Raw genomic sequence first — 16,437 nt, forward strand, 5'->3', positions numbered from 1 at the left:
AAAGATGAAATGATATAGGACTTTATTGAACACTTGAATTATCCTGCAGGAAGAGTTCAGTCCGACCTGAAACGCCTTGATTAATGAATATCTCAATAGAGACTTCCTATATCATCTTACTGTTCCTGAGTCCATATGTGAGCAATCTCCTTTCTTTTAGATGGACAGGAAATCGTTTCTTCTAAATGTGATGTGATAGTGGCCCTATCCAGATTATTTTTTTTGTCATTTAAGTTTTATTAATGGGTGACTATCAATAAAATGTCTGTCCCATATCAAAAGCTGTAGAAAACATCCTAGGATAATTTTGGGCTTGCATCTCAACAACATCTGCCCAATTTCAGCCAATGGGAGGTAATGGCTTCGCTTAACTGTTTATGAAACACATTCCTGCTTAATCTCTCCATTGTAACCTTACATGAGGGTGTCTGTACAGGAATTTTCCACACTATTCCCCTGATTATCTAATTTTAACCACAGAAGCAAACACCAAGTACAGAACATCAGGAACATGTCCATGTCACTTGGATTAAACTGTCCCCTAGGCGCTGGCTGTAATTTCAAGTATGGTATCACATAAAATACCAATGCTGTAGAAATGCATCTTATGTGCAGTACTGTGCAAAAATTTTAGACAGGTGTGGAAAAAATGCTGCAAAGTATGAATGCTTAAAAAAAATAGAAATGCTAATAGTTTATTTATTCCAATTAGCAAAATAAAAAAATAAAGAATTCAAAAGAGAAATTGAAAATCACATCAGTATTTGGTGTGACGCCTTTTGCATTCAAAACAGTATCCGTTCTTCTAGGTACACTTGCACATTTTGTGGAGACCATATAATAACTTCCAGGACTCCTTCTTCCTCCTTCTTTATGCTGAAGAAAGTTCTTCAGTGTGGCGCCCCTGAGCCTCCAGTCACCACAGAGTATTGCACTTTATTTCAGGTGCGATATTCGCCTCGGGTAGGGAGGGGGTTAATCACAGGAGTTGCACATTCACACTTTACAGATAGCTTAGGAGCCTTCTCACAGGGGGGATGGCTCAGGGTAGGCAGGGAGAGGCCATCACGAGGCATGGGACTTCCTTGGTCACTGAAGCCAGCCACCTGGGGGGTGGGTTCCACTTAGAATAGCAGTAGGAGCAAACTCACACAATCTTCAGTCAGTCTACCCAGGAACTGAGGGGAGTATGCTGGGCTCACTACTAATACCTGGTGCTCAGGAGAAAATGTCCATATATACTGAGAGAATCCCGGCACACAGTATGAAAACAGGAAAAAAGACGTAATTCTTGTTGTATGTGGTGGTTTTATTCAAGAAAAAAGGTTTCTCATAGCAAGTTGTAATAGAGTCTTTTCATGATAACAGAAAAATGCATGACAGTCCGACGTTTCGGCTATAAGTTAAGCCTTCATCAGGGACCATATGATACTGAATATAAACACATGAAAAACACAGACATAATTACAATAATATCATGTTCTGAATAAATACATAACAACAGAGTTTTATCAAGTAATGTGACAAACAAACGTGAGAACAGTGTACGTGAGGCTAAGTGAATCAGATGGGCATCCGATGGGAGGGAGGGTAGGGGGAGGGGTAGAGAAAAGAAAAGAATATACATCAAGGAGGAAGGGAAAAGGGAATTGGAATGGGGAGAGAAGCAAGGAAGAAGGCAACAGAGAGAAGGAAATGATAAAACATACCCGTGTTGTTGTTAATCATAGAAGATTCCTATTAGCAACGCTAGAGATTAAAGCGATTCAGAGAAATATTGATCTTCCCAGAAAAGAGGGCTTTGGTTGTCAGGTGTGGGTCACTATAGAGTGCGGCTATTGGGTAGAAAAAGGAAGAAAGAGAAAAGGGAAGGGAATAAGAAAATAAAAGAGGTTATAGTCGTGGGCATTGTACATTAAGAAAGAAAGGAATGAAAACTGAGAAATAGGTAACACATACCTATGGAAACCACCTTGTCATATGAGTAGGTGTATGTCCTTATATCGTTGAGGAATGGAATGTATTCCTATTACGTATATGTAGTGGCTAGAATAAAGACCAAAGAGATGAAAGGGTTTGTACTGTAATGCAAAACCATCAATGACACAATGAGACAAACTGCAGACATACCGCTGTGGATGGAGAAACTGTCTCAAGATAATTGTAGGAGAACGCTTGGTGTGTTTAGGCAATGGAAAAAATGCCCAATGAAAGGAGACTAAAATATAACGTGAGACTGTTAGGGTCACATGAAAGCAGTTGACATATAGTACGGGCACTAGTGGACACATACCTAAAATGTCCGTGAGATATCAAAAGGCCAAGGTAGAATCCACCAATCATAAAGATGTACGGTTTGCCATATATACCATGTAAGGACAAGTATATGTGAAATATGCCGCTATGAAAAAAAGTTGAGTAGAGGCGGATTAGTATCACTAATGGAAGGCGAGCCCTAATGTAAGTAAGAGGGTAAAAAAGAAAGAAAACCTACCGCAGTATGACCAAATGCTATTTCAAAGTTGGAGCTCCATGTTAGTATGGTAAGATGGCTATACAGTAAAATGACAGAAAAGGAGAAAAAAACGTAATGCTATAAGATATAGCTGAAGATATGACATAGTGTAAATAAGACTTAATACAATATGAAGCCATGGTCACATACCTAGGCTGGCAGTGAAATGGTTGAGACCGGAGGAGAAAAGCCAATGCCCTAAGAAAATGTAAGTATATATAAGGGAAACGTGAAAAGCATGGGTACAAGAGGGTACAGACAGGACGTTACCTTATGCCGCCTATGAATCAAAGTATGGGAGCCCAAGGGTATGGTGTGAGGATCGGGTATATAAGGGGAATGTGCGGGACGGCGTCTGACGTCATTTCCGGGTCAGGGAATGCTGGGAAGTGATGACGTGTGCGCGCATGCGCATTGCGCCGTACTCGTTCCGTCATCCAGACTGGGGAAAACAGATGAGCGATGCGCAATGTACGCATGCGCAGTACGTGCAGTGACAGGTAATTCAGCGTCCAAGTATGGGATCCGTGATTACTTAGAGGCAAAAGTGCAGCGTGCAGTTGGTCAGGAAAGTGGGTGCACGCTAAAGGCCCAGTGGAGGGGTGTTCTAGGTAATCTGAGGAAGGAAAGAGAAAAATATTAAAATCATAATAATGGGTATATTACAAGCAAAGTAATATAAATGAGTAGGGATAATAAATGCAATATGCAGACAGACATAGTTAGAGCGTTGTCAACCATTATACATACTAGTGATGTGATGAAACATAGGATTAATGATCAAACATATGTTATACGAAAAGCATTGTCTTAATATTGAAGGAGCAACAGTATAAGCCAAAAGTCCTCAGGAACAATGCGTGTGTCATGAATAAACATTTAAGATGAAATGACAAGTATAGAAAGATTTTTTTATAGAAAAATTTTTTTATCACGAAATAAAGAATAAAAAACACCTGCTGAGCAGTACCTGATGGAAATTACAAAACAGTCATAAAATATACGTATTGATAAAGTTTAACATAAGACCTCATACTCTCTATTGAGACCCGAGGGCTCCAGTGTTTTGAGAGTATGAATCCAGTAGGCTTCTCGTGTCTTAAGCCTAGTGATTCTGTCTCCCCCTCTCCTGATGGGGGGAACATGTTCAATAACCTGAAAACGTAATTGGGATATGGAATGGTTGTGGGAGATGAAATGAGATGGTATAGGTAAAAGAGTTTGTTGGCAGCGAATTGTGGACTTATGTTTGCTAATGCGGTCTCGGATATGCTGGGTGGTTTCCCCAACATATCCGAGACCGCACGGACACTTAATGAGATATATGACGAAAGAGGATTCGCAGGTAAAAAAACCTTTAATGGGAAAACGTTGGCCTGAGTGAGGATGTGTGAACGAATCACCCTTAGTGATGTTTGAGCATTGGGTACAGCTTAGACAGGGGAAAGTACCCCTGCGTTGAGTTGTTAGTGTAAGTTGAGTGGGAGTAGAGGTGGCTGATCCAAAATCTGCTCGCACTAGACGGTCCCTAAGGTTTTGAGGTCTTTTGTGACAAAAGAGTGGTGGTTGACTAAAAGAAGGAATGGAGGGGTAGGATTGTGATAACAAGGGCCAGTGTTTGCGTATGGTATCCCTAATTGGTGTGTTGAACGGGTGATAGGTAGAAACAAACGGAATTCTGGAGACCTCATGATTCGTACGGGAATGACGTGTAGAAATTGTAGAATATCGGGAAATATGGGGGGGATACCCCCTCTCTTGGAATTTGCGAGACATTTCATCATGGCGGACTGTGCGAGTGACAGGATCAGTCACGATCCGGGCGATTCTGTGATGCTGCGAAAGTGGTAGGGAGTCCTTGACATGTCGAGGGTGGCAACTAGTATAATGTAAAAGACTGTTTTTATCTGTATCTTTGGTGAAAAGGTCAATGGAGATGGTACCCACATCATCCTTGATTACAGTGGTGTCCAAAAAATGGATAGAGGTAGGATCATAGTGAAGGGTGAAAGTCACGTTAGGTACGCAGCTGTTGAGAAAAGTTAGAAATTGTTGTAAAGTGTCACTGTCGCCTTGCCATATCATAAAAACATCATCTATGTAACGTTTCCAGGTGAGAACATGTAAGCGGAAAAGTGAAGAATCATAGATGTAATGCTGTTCGAACCAGGCCATGAAGATATTGGCATAAGGAGGTGCCATATTAGACCCCATTGCTGTGCCTCTTCGTTGCACATAGAACTGGTCCCTGAATAAGAAAAAGTTCTGTTCAAGAACAATGTGCAGGAGATCCTGACAAAAAGTGTGTTGAGGGTCAGAGAGATTGCTAAATTTGTCAAGGAACCAGTCAACAGCCTCTATACCAAGATGATGATCTATACTGGTATAGAGGCTGTTAACATCCAGTGTCACTAGTAAACAATTGGCTGGTATAGAGCCCAAAGAACGAATGTGTGTCAAAAAATCGGTGGTGTCCTTTAAATAGGAAGTGATACTTGGGACCAAAGGGGACAGAATTTTGTCGAGGGTGATTGCTAGGGGAGAGAGAATAGAGTCCGTGGATGCCACGATCGGGCGACCTGGTGGTCGCGTCAGATTTTTATGAATTTTGGGGAGTATATAAAAGACTGGTGTAATGGGGTTTGATTTCTGTAGGAATTCAGATAATTTTTTGTCGATAGTGCCGATCTGAAGGTGGTAGCTAATGGTGGAGGAAATCAACTGACGTATTTTGGAGGTGGGATCACTGCTGATGGGTGTATATGTAGCGGTATCATGAAGTTGATTGTGAATTTCTGAGAGATAATATGCTTTATCCAAAACTACAATAGCCCCACCTTTATCGGCTGGTTTAACAATTATCTGGGAATTATTTTTCAAATCATTAATGGCACGTGACTCTTCGGGAGTGCAGTTATGCTTAAGGTGAAATTTGCCCTGGTGTATGTCATTAAGAATACGATCAATATCGGTTGTTACCAAAGAGATGTATGTCTCCACTGGATGATAGGTTTTGGGGGGGCAAAAACTGCTGGGAATAGACAGGCCTAGACTCTTTAACCTAAACATTTCACTAGAACCGGAACCCTCGGGTTCAACAGGAGGGAGATTAGAAGTGTTAAAGTGAACTTTGAGACGGAGATTCCGGAAAAATCTCCCAGTCTCTTGCTCTAGTCTAAAGGAGTCAAAAGGCGGGGTTGGGCAGAATGAAAGTCCTTTCTGTAATATGGCTGATTCACTGGGGGAGAGGTTGTAGGAGGAGATATTATAGACCAAGTTGGTCCTACCTGTGACCGAGTCGTGACGGTACGTGGTACGAAGTCTCTTGCCCCGCCGCGTCTTCCTTTTGGAGGATGTCTTGGACCTAAAAAATGAGAAGAGCGGGATTGACTATGTTCGCTATCAGAGCTGTTAGATGATGAATAGTGTCCCTGATATGGAGTGCGACGTGGTTGATTGTAGCCAGAGAACCGCCAGGTGTAAACTTGGTTCTTTAAATAGTCCTCTTGATCCCGTTGAAATTTCGCGCGTTTCCGTGTCCGTAGGGATTTCCTAAACTCCGAAATGGTCGCTTCAGTCTTGGTCTTAATATTATTGTACTCTGTAGGAGATAGAGTATTCTGGAATTGGTGTTCAATAGTAGTAATGTTGGCACTGATATCCGTAATTTCTTTGTCGAGGTATTCAATGGTGAGTAGTATAAGGTCCATAGAGCATTTATTTAAAATACTCTCGTATTTGTCACAATACGATGCGTTTTCAGAAAATAGTGTTGGGCGAAGGGGAATGCGCAAACCCCGTGGGATCCTTTTGGCCTTGTGGTACTCCGCCAAAGTGATGTAATGTAACTCTAAAGCAGTATGTCTGCGCAGTTCTTTCTCGTAGTCCTTGCTTCTGATCTCTTCCGTTGGTATTGGTAATACCAACGGAAGAGATCAGAAGCAAGGACTACGAGAAAGAACTGCGCAGACATACTGCTTTAGAGTTACATTACATCACTTTGGCGGAGTACCACAAGGCCAAAAGGATCCCACGGGGTTTGCGCATTCCCCTTCGCCCAACACTATTTTCTGAAAACGCATCGTATTGTGACAAATACGAGAGTATTTTAAATAAATGCTCTATGGACCTTATACTACTCACCATTGAATACCTCGACAAAGAAATTACGGATATCAGTGCCAACATTACTACTATTGAACACCAATTCCAGAATACTCTATCTCCTACAGAGTACAATAATATTAAGACCAAGACTGAAGCGACCATTTCGGAGTTTAGGAAATCCCTACGGACACGGAAACGCGCGAAATTTCAACGGGATCAAGAGGACTATTTAAAGAACCAAGTTTACACCTGGCGGTTCTCTGGCTACAATCAACCACGTCGCACTCCATATCAGGGACACTATTCATCATCTAACAGCTCTGATAGCGAACATAGTCAATCCCGCTCTTCTCATTTTTTAGGTCCAAGACATCCTCCAAAAGGAAGACGCGGCGGGGCAAGAGACTTCGTACCACGTACCGTCACGACTCGGTCACAGGTAGGACCAACTTGGTCTATAATATCTCCTCCTACAACCTCTCCCCCAGTGAATCAGCCATATTACAGAAAGGACTTTCATTCTGCCCAACCCCGCCTTTTGACTCCTTTAGACTAGAGCAAGAGACTGGGAGATTTTTCCGGAATCTCCGTCTCAAAGTTCACTTTAACACTTCTAATCTCCCTCCTGTTGAACCCGAGGGTTCCGGTTCTAGTGAAATGTTTAGGTTAAAGAGTCTAGGCCTGTCTATTCCCAGCAGTTTTTGCCCCCCCAAAACCTATCATCCAGTGGAGACATACATCTCTTTGGTAACAACCGATATTGATCGTATTCTTAATGACATACACCAGGGCAAATTTCACCTTAAGCATAACTGCACTCCCGAAGAGTCACGTGCCATTAATGATTTGAAAAATAATTCCCAGATAATTGTTAAACCAGCCGATAAAGGTGGGGCTATTGTAGTTTTGGATAAAGCATATTATCTCTCAGAAATTCACAATCAACTTCATGATACCGCTACATATACACCCATCAGCAGTGATCCCACCTCCAAAATACGTCAGTTGATTTCCTCCACCATTAGCTACCACCTTCAGATCGGCACTATCGACAAAAAATTATCTGAATTCCTACAGAAATCAAACCCCATTACACCAGTCTTTTATATACTCCCCAAAATTCATAAAAATCTGACGCGACCACCAGGTCGCCCGATCGTGGCATCCACGGACTCTATTCTCTCTCCCCTAGCAATCACCCTCGACAAAATTCTGTCCCCTTTGGTCCCAAGTATCACTTCCTATTTAAAGGACACCACCGATTTTTTGACACACATTCGTTCTTTGGGCTCTATACCAGCCAATTGTTTACTAGTGACACTGGATGTTAACAGCCTCTATACCAGTATAGATCATCATCTTGGTATAGAGGCTGTTGACTGGTTCCTTGACAAATTTAGCAATCTCTCTGACCCTCAACACACTTTTTGTCAGGATCTCCTGCACATTGTTCTTGAACAGAACTTTTTCTTATTCAGGGACCAGTTCTATGTGCAACGAAGAGGCACAGCAATGGGGTCTAATATGGCACCTCCTTATGCCAATATCTTCATGGCCTGGTTCGAACAGCATTACATCTATGATTCTTCACTTTTCCGCTTACATGTTCTCACCTGGAAACGTTACATAGATGATGTTTTTATGATATGGCAAGGCGACAGTGACACTTTACAACAATTTCTAACTTTTCTCAACAGCTGCGTACCTAACGTGACTTTCACCCTTCACTATGATCCTACCTCTATCCATTTTTTGGACACCACTGTAATCAAGGATGATGTGGGTACCATCTCCATTGACCTTTTCACCAAAGATACAGATAAAAACAGTCTTTTACATTATACTAGTTGCCACCCTCGACATGTCAAGGACTCCCTACCACTTTCGCAGCATCACAGAATCGCCCGGATCGTGACTGATCCTGTCACTCGCACAGTCCGCCATGATGAAATGTCTCGCAAATTCCAAGAGAGGGGGTATCCCCCCCATATTTCCCGATATTCTACAATTTCTACACGTCATTCCCGTACGAATCATGAGGTCTCCAGAATTCCGTTTGTTTCTACCTATCACCCGTTCAACACACCAATTAGGGATACCATACGCAAACACTGGCCCTTGTTATCACAATCCTACCCCTCCATTCCTTCTTTTAGTCAACCACCACTCTTTTGTCACAAAAGACCTCAAAACCTTAGGGACCGTCTAGTGCGAGCAGATTTTGGATCAGCCACCTCTACTCCCACTCAACTTACACTAACAACTCAACGCAGGGGTACTTTCCCCTGTCTAAGCTGTACCCAATGCTCAAACATCACTAAGGGTGATTCGTTCACACATCCTCACTCAGGCCAACGTTTTCCCATTAAAGGTTTTTTTACCTGCGAATCCTCTTTCGTCATATATCTCATTAAGTGTCCGTGCGGTCTCGGATATGTTGGGGAAACCACCCAGCATATCCGAGACCGCATTAGCAAACATAAGTCCACAATTCGCTGCCAACAAACTCTTTTACCTATACCATCTCATTTCATCTCCCACAACCATTCCATATCCCAATTACGTTTTCAGGTTATTGAACATGTTCCCCCCATCAGGAGAGGGGGAGACAGAATCACTAGGCTTAAGACACGAGAAGCCTACTGGATTCATACTCTCAAAACACTGGAGCCCTCGGGTCTCAATAGAGAGTATGAGGTCTTATGTTAAACTTTATCAATACGTATATTTTATGACTGTTTTGTAATTTCCATCAGGTACTGCTCAGCAGGTGTTTTTTATTCTTTATTTCGTGATAAAAAAATTTTTCTATAAAAAAATCTTTCTATACTTGTCATTTCATCTTAAATGTTTATTCATGACACACGCATTGTTCCTGAGGACTTTTGGCTTATACTGTTGCTCCTTCAATATTAAGACAATGCTTTTCGTATAACATATGTTTGATCATTAATCCTATGTTTCATCACATCACTAGTATGTATAATGGTTGACAACGCTCTAACTATGTCTGTCTGCATATTGCATTTATTATCCCTACTCATTTATATTACTTTGCTTGTAATATACCCATTATTATGATTTTAATATTTTTCTCTTTCCTTCCTCAGATTACCTAGAACACCCCTCCACTGGGCCTTTAGCGTGCACCCACTTTCCTGACCAACTGCACGCTGCACTTTTGCCTCTAAGTAATCACGGATCCCATACTTGGACGCTGAATTACCTGTCACTGCACGTACTGCGCATGCGTACATTGCGCATCGCTCATCTGTTTTCCCCAGTCTGGATGACGGAACGAGTACGGCGCAATGCGCATGCGCGCACACGTCATCACTTCCCAGCATTCCCTGACCCGGAAATGACGTCAGACGCCGTCCCGCACATTCCCCTTATATACCCGATCCTCACACCATACCCTTGGGCTCCCATACTTTGATTCATAGGCGGCATAAGGTAACGTCCTGTCTGTACCCTCTTGTACCCATGCTTTTCACGTTTCCCTTATATATACTTACATTTTCTTAGGGCATTGGCTTTTCTCCTCCGGTCTCAACCATTTCACTGCCAGCCTAGGTATGTGACCATGGCTTCATATTGTATTAAGTCTTATTTACACTATGTCATATCTTCAGCTATATCTTATAGCATTACGTTTTTTTCTCCTTTTCTGTCATTTTACTGTATAGCCATCTTACCATACTAACATGGAGCTCCAACTTTGAAATAGCATTTGGTCATACTGCGGTAGGTTTTCTTTCTTTTTTACCCTCTTACTTACATTAGGGCTCGCCTTCCATTAGTGATACTAATCCGCCTCTACTCAACTTTTTTTCATAGCGGCATATTTCACATATACTTGTCCTTACATGGTATATATGGCAAACCGTACATCTTTATGATTGGTGGATTCTACCTTGGCCTTTTGATATCTCACGGACATTTTAGGTATGTGTCCACTAGTGCCCGTACTATATGTCAACTGCTTTCATGTGACCCTAACAGTCTCACGTTATATTTTAGTCTCCTTTCATTGGGCATTTTTTCCATTGCCTAAACACACCAAGCGTTCTCCTACAATTATCTTGAGACAGTTTCTCCATCCACAGCGGTATGTCTGCAGTTTGTCTCATTGTGTCATTGATGGTTTTGCATTACAGTACAAACCCTTTCATCTCTTTGGTCTTTATTCTAGCCACTACATATACGTAATAGGAATACATTCCATTCCTCAACGATATAAGGACATACACCTACTCATATGACAAGGTGGTTTCCATAGGTATGTGTTACCTATTTCTCAGTTTTCATTCCTTTCTTTCTTAATGTACAATGCCCACGACTATAACCTCTTTTATTTTCTTATTCCCTTCCCTTTTCTCTTTCTTCCTTTTTCTACCCAATAGCCGCACTCTATAGTGACCCACACCTGACAACCAAAGCCCTCTTTTCTGGGAAGATCAATATTTCTCTGAATCGCTTTAATCTCTAGCGTTGCTAATAGGAATCTTCTATGATTAACAACAACACGGGTATGTTTTATCATTTCCTTCTCTCTGTTGCCTTCTTCCTTGCTTCTCTCCCCATTCCAATTCCCTTTTCCCTTCCTCCTTGATGTATATTCTTTTCTTTTCTCTACCCCTCCCCCTACCCTCCCTCCCATCGGATGCCCATCTGATTCACTTAGCCTCACGTACACTGTTCTCACGTTTGTTTGTCACATTACTTGATAAAACTCTGTTGTTATGTATTTATTCAGAACATGATATTATTGTAATTATGTCTGTGTTTTTCATGTGTTTATATTCAGTATCATATGGTCCCTGATGAAGGCTTAACTTATAGCCGAAACGTCGGACTGTCATGCATTTTTCTGTTATCATGAAAAGACTCTATTACAACTTGCTATGAGAAACCTTTTTTCTTGAATAAAACCACCACATACAACAAGAATTACGTCTTTTTTCCTGTTTTCATACTGTGTGCCGGGATTCTCTCAGTATATATGAACTGAAGCATCTGACTTGGATTCTTATTACCGGTGGCGCCGGCCCGTGCCTTGGCGCCAAAGGCCTTCGCCATCAGTACTCCCCTCATCATCCTCCCTGGGGCCCACTACACCTGTGGGGAGCGACACCATCTCTGCTGCTATTACCATCTGCCCTGGAGGACAGCAACAGCAGCAGCGGCTAATCTCTGGCCGCGTACCACAGGTGGTGTCACTACAATCTTCCTACTACAATCCCTATCATCCTCCCTCCTTATTGGTGTACACCTTGGGGCACAAAGCCGGACAGGCCACCGCGACATCACAGATCACCAAACCGGCCCGGCGACAAGTAACTCAGTTACGAGACCCCTTACCTGATTCCCCCTGCCCCCTGGGTGCTATATAAGTACCGTATTTTTCGTATTATAAGACGCACAAGATTATAAGATGCACCCCAAATTTAGAGAAGGAACATAGGAAAAAATAATTTTTGATGTTAAAATGAGGGTCCGTCTTATAATCTCAGGGCATCTTAATCCTAATGCTCACCAGGGGAGAGTGGTGGTAGTGGAGAGGCTCAGGAAGGTCACAGGAGACAGGGCGATGCTATGGGCTCAGAGGAGGGGGTATTGCGGCTCAGAAGGGTCGGCGATACTGTGGGTTTGGAGGTGTTGTGGCGGCAAGCAACATTGATCTGCCGGTGGTCTGTGGGCGTGACACTGCAGTGGAGTGAGTCAGGATGGTCACAGGTCAGAGGGTCTTAGCGGTGGGTGCCATTGATCTGACTGTGGGCACCATTGAATTTCCCACAGATGACGACATGGACTTCAAGAAAATGGCTGTGGAGGAGGCAGATCAATGGCTTCCACCGCCGCCGTGACACCCTGCAGCCCGCCTGCAGATCAATAACACCCACAACACCCCTAAGCCCGTCCTGTGACCCTGCCTCCTATGACCCTGCTCCACGACGGCCGCCCCGGTAAGCTATATCCATTTTGTAAGACACCACCCCATTTTACCTCCATTTTGGGGGAAAAAAGTGCATCTTTTAATCTGGTATCTGCCTGTATTTCTCAGCATTAAGGACACCATAAATCCTGATCAAGTCCCAACTCCATTAGATGAAATGCAACCTCAAATTTCACTGACCCTCCATTGTGCTTCACCGCTTCTACAGACACACATTATTGTACCGATCTCCACCCCTTTGGCAAACAAACTGCCTTCTGTTACAGCCTGGGTTGCCAACCGTCCAGAAAATCCAGGACAGTCTGTAAAACTAGGTCACCTTTTTGTCCTGTTCATACATTTTTTTTAAGGCATCAGTGATTTTTTTTTGAAGCTGAAGAAACTTATACAGATTATTTTGACTGTAATTATCAAGATTTTACAGTGTCTTCATATCAGATTTATGGTCTTCAGACATGTATGACTAATCATAATGATTTATTATGATATTCCAATGTTATTCCCATGATTTTTTGATAAGTCGTCTAGAAGAATAAAGTTAAATTGGCAACTCAGGTTACAACCAAATATTTCACATTTTGATAAAATTTGACAATTTTCTATGTTTTAAGCTAAAAAAAAGTAAATTTTCCACCTTAACAATAATTTAAAGCAAGATTATCGAAGATGGTAGGGTCACGAGCATAGATAAAAGAAGCTTAAACCAATAGCAAGAACAAGCTAAAGTGTAGTGTTCCCGTCTATCCAATGCCTCCCGCGCTACATGGTAATAGTCACAAATAAATCACTGAAAATGTCATCAAAATGACTTAAGGTTACTAAGAAAGGTTAAACAAGGGCAGGATAAAAAAGACATTTCCCAGTAGGACGCAGACAAGCCTCAATGCTATATATAGTGGAGATATGTTGGTCAAGATAAACGGAAATGTCCTTTGAAAATATCAAATTTCATGGCAAATGGAAATAAGGATATTGTCACATCCAAATTAAATATAAACAAAATAATTAATTATACATTCTTTAAGTACTTTAAAAGTATATTATAAGTATTATTATTGTGTTAAAGGGGTGTTCCCACCTCCAAGAAATAATCTTAATATGTAGAAGATTCAGCAGATATAAAATAATATAAAAGCTAAACCATAAAAAGAGGAATTCAATTTTCCCAAAAAAACTCAAGAATAATTCACAGCAACAAAAGGGCAACAGTGTTTACCTGCCCAGGACATAGGAACAAATGCACTCAGAGGATGCCGCAAAACCCCTTAATAAACATGGAGGCAAAAGGTGCAAAACACTGATGGAGCAACCCCTCACACACTGTTACTCCATGGAGGGGGTGATTGCTTAGTATTAAAATTGCACACAAATGGCTTGTATGGGGCGCCGTTCACCCATGTAGGTGCACAGTGTCACGCTTACAGCCTATTGATGACTCCCATACTATTAGACTAGGTGGGCTGCCCAGCACTATATAAGTTGCACCACATAGGAGCGGAGACTCCTGGCTGCATCCTGTATAAAGATGTGATACTTGCAAAAATATATATAAAATATATGCTGTATGAGGTTATTTTGGCCAAAAACGCAAGCTCACAACCCAGCTTGTGACCAAATCCAATTTGAAGGGGTATTCCCATCTCAAAGATCATATCCCAATATATAGTAGGCATAATAATATTAGCAAATACCTCCAATTAGAAATGTGGTATAGTTCTCTTGATATAACCATGTCTCCAACCTCATGTGCAGGGCATTGCAGCTTAGTTATCCATGGTTACGTCCACTCATATAGTGACAGTTGCTTATAATTGCACATGAGGTAAGATACATGGTTATATCAGGAGAACTATACTACATTTCTAATCGGCGGTATTTGCTAATATTATTATTACACCTACTACATTTTGGGATAGGATCTTGGAGATGAGAATAACCCTTTAAGTCTATATTTATGACTACCGTATATACTGGCGTATAAGACGACTTTTTACCCCCTTAAAATAATGGCTACAGTGGGGGGTCGTCTTATACGCCGGATATACAGCCGGATATATCATATATATCATACCTCGGCAGCAATCTGCGGCGCCGTCACTTTAAGGCGCGCAGACATCCTGTTTTGAATTTCATCTGTGGGCGGAGCTACCGCCTTCTCAGTCCCACAGATGAAGGAGGCGAGCTTCTGTCCGGCGCTGTGTGGGCCCCCTCTCCACCGTGACCTAATCGGGTAAATGCCCTCCCCGCCTCCCCATTATGGGCCCTGGTGAGCTGCTTCTAACCCCCCAGATGTATGCCCTGCCAATCCCCCCCCCCGCCGATGCCGCGGGTGCTGTACCCGCCGAGCCGCGGGTGCAGGCCCCACAGAGCAGCAGAGTTGTGTGTATTTGTCTGTATGTAGTAGAGTTGTATGTGTTTGTCTGTATGTAGCAGAGTTGTATGTGTTTGTCTGTATGTAGCAGAGTTGTATGTGTTTGTCTGTATGTAGCAGAGTTGTGTGTGTTTGTCTGTATGTAGCAGAGTTGTATGTGTTTGTCTGTATGTAGCAGAGTTGTATGTGTTTGTCTGTATGTAGCAGAGTTGTGTGTGTTTGTCTGTATATAGCAGAGTTGTATGTGTTTGTCTGTATGTAGCAGAGTTGTATGTGTTTGTCTGTATGTAGCAGAGTTGTATGTGTTTGTCTGTATGTAGCAGAGTTGTATGTGTTTGTCTGTATGTAGCAGAGTTGTATGTGTTTGTCTGTATGTAGCAGAGTTGTGTGTGTTTGTCTGTATGTAGTCTTATACAGTGAGTATATCCCAAATTCTATATTTTTAGGGCAGAAATTGGGGGTCGTCTTATACGCCCAGTCGTCTTATACGCTGGCATATACGGTACTTGTATTTGACACATTAGATAACATTAGTCGTAAAGCTTTTTAACTGATTCTAAATTTCTGAAACGTACGTAAAAACATTCATGGTCCTTGAGCAGAGAGAAATTCAGGTTGGCTTATCTCTATGGCAGGACTGGCCAACCATGTTTTTTGGAACCTGACCATGTTTTTTGGAACCTGATCTGCTGTTGTCCCCAGGAGACATCAGCAGTAGGAATAGCAAAATGGTTTCTGTCTCAGGATGCTTGGTATGGTGGCAGACAAAGCAGTCAACTAATTCATAACCAGACAGAATACTTTAGCCGCCCCTGCATAAAAATTCTTGGAGGGGAGAATAGAAAGATTTTTTTGTCATGAGTTTCTATTCATGAAAAGCATGGAAACCACAGCTCTAAGGGAATACCTACATTCAATAGATGCTTCTGTGTAATGGCAAATCTAAAATTATACAAAATGGCCTACAGTCAAATACAAATGTATTTATTTTTGTATTATCATTTTTTTCTTTTAGAATGGGTTCACTCCACTGTATATGGCAGCACAGGAAAACCACTTGGAAGTTGTGAAGTTTTTGCTAGACAATGGAGCAAGTCAAAGTCTCGCTACAGAGGTAAGAGTTGCACTTTTGTAAATGGTTCCTCAACTGTTATTTTTTGTTTCGTGGTTCTATGATGATTCAAGGTCCTTATGCCAATTGTCTACCATCATTGTACTGATTTTGGACACTGTTTTATACAGTATGTAGTACGCTCCTCTCCCTCTTTCTCCTGCCCAGAAGTTCTCTGCTCCAGGGATCTGAGCCCCCATAAAATGTTGTTTCCTCTACATATGCTGGAAACCATCTACTACCATATTTTTCCAAAAATAATCCCTCCCCCAAAATAAGCCCTAGCTTAATTTTAGGGATTTTTGGGGTAGGCTTTAAATATAAGCCCTACTTCAAAAATAAGCCCTAGTTAGTCAGTGCCTCCAATGCTAGGT

The 16,437-nt window shown here is 41.9% G+C and overlaps 1 protein-coding gene across 30 annotated transcripts in view; it reads left to right on the forward strand.

Annotated features, from left to right (window-relative positions):
• The window catches only part of ANK3 (ankyrin 3), a 1,059,766-nt gene that overhangs the window by 753,724 nt on the left and 289,605 nt on the right, over positions 1-16,437 (forward strand). For all 30 annotated transcript variants that reach the window (XM_075348673.1, XM_075348677.1, XM_075348666.1 and 27 more), the window contains one exon: positions 15,968-16,066. In XM_075348673.1, the coding sequence (XP_075204788.1) occupies positions 15,968-16,066 (99 nt within the window). The remainder of the gene's footprint in view (positions 1-15,967; positions 16,067-16,437) is intronic.

The sequence above is a fragment of the Anomaloglossus baeobatrachus genome, chromosome 5 (genome assembly GCF_048569485.1).
Source record: "Anomaloglossus baeobatrachus isolate aAnoBae1 chromosome 5, aAnoBae1.hap1, whole genome shotgun sequence".
NCBI lineage: Eukaryota > Metazoa > Chordata > Amphibia > Anura > Aromobatidae > Anomaloglossus > Anomaloglossus baeobatrachus.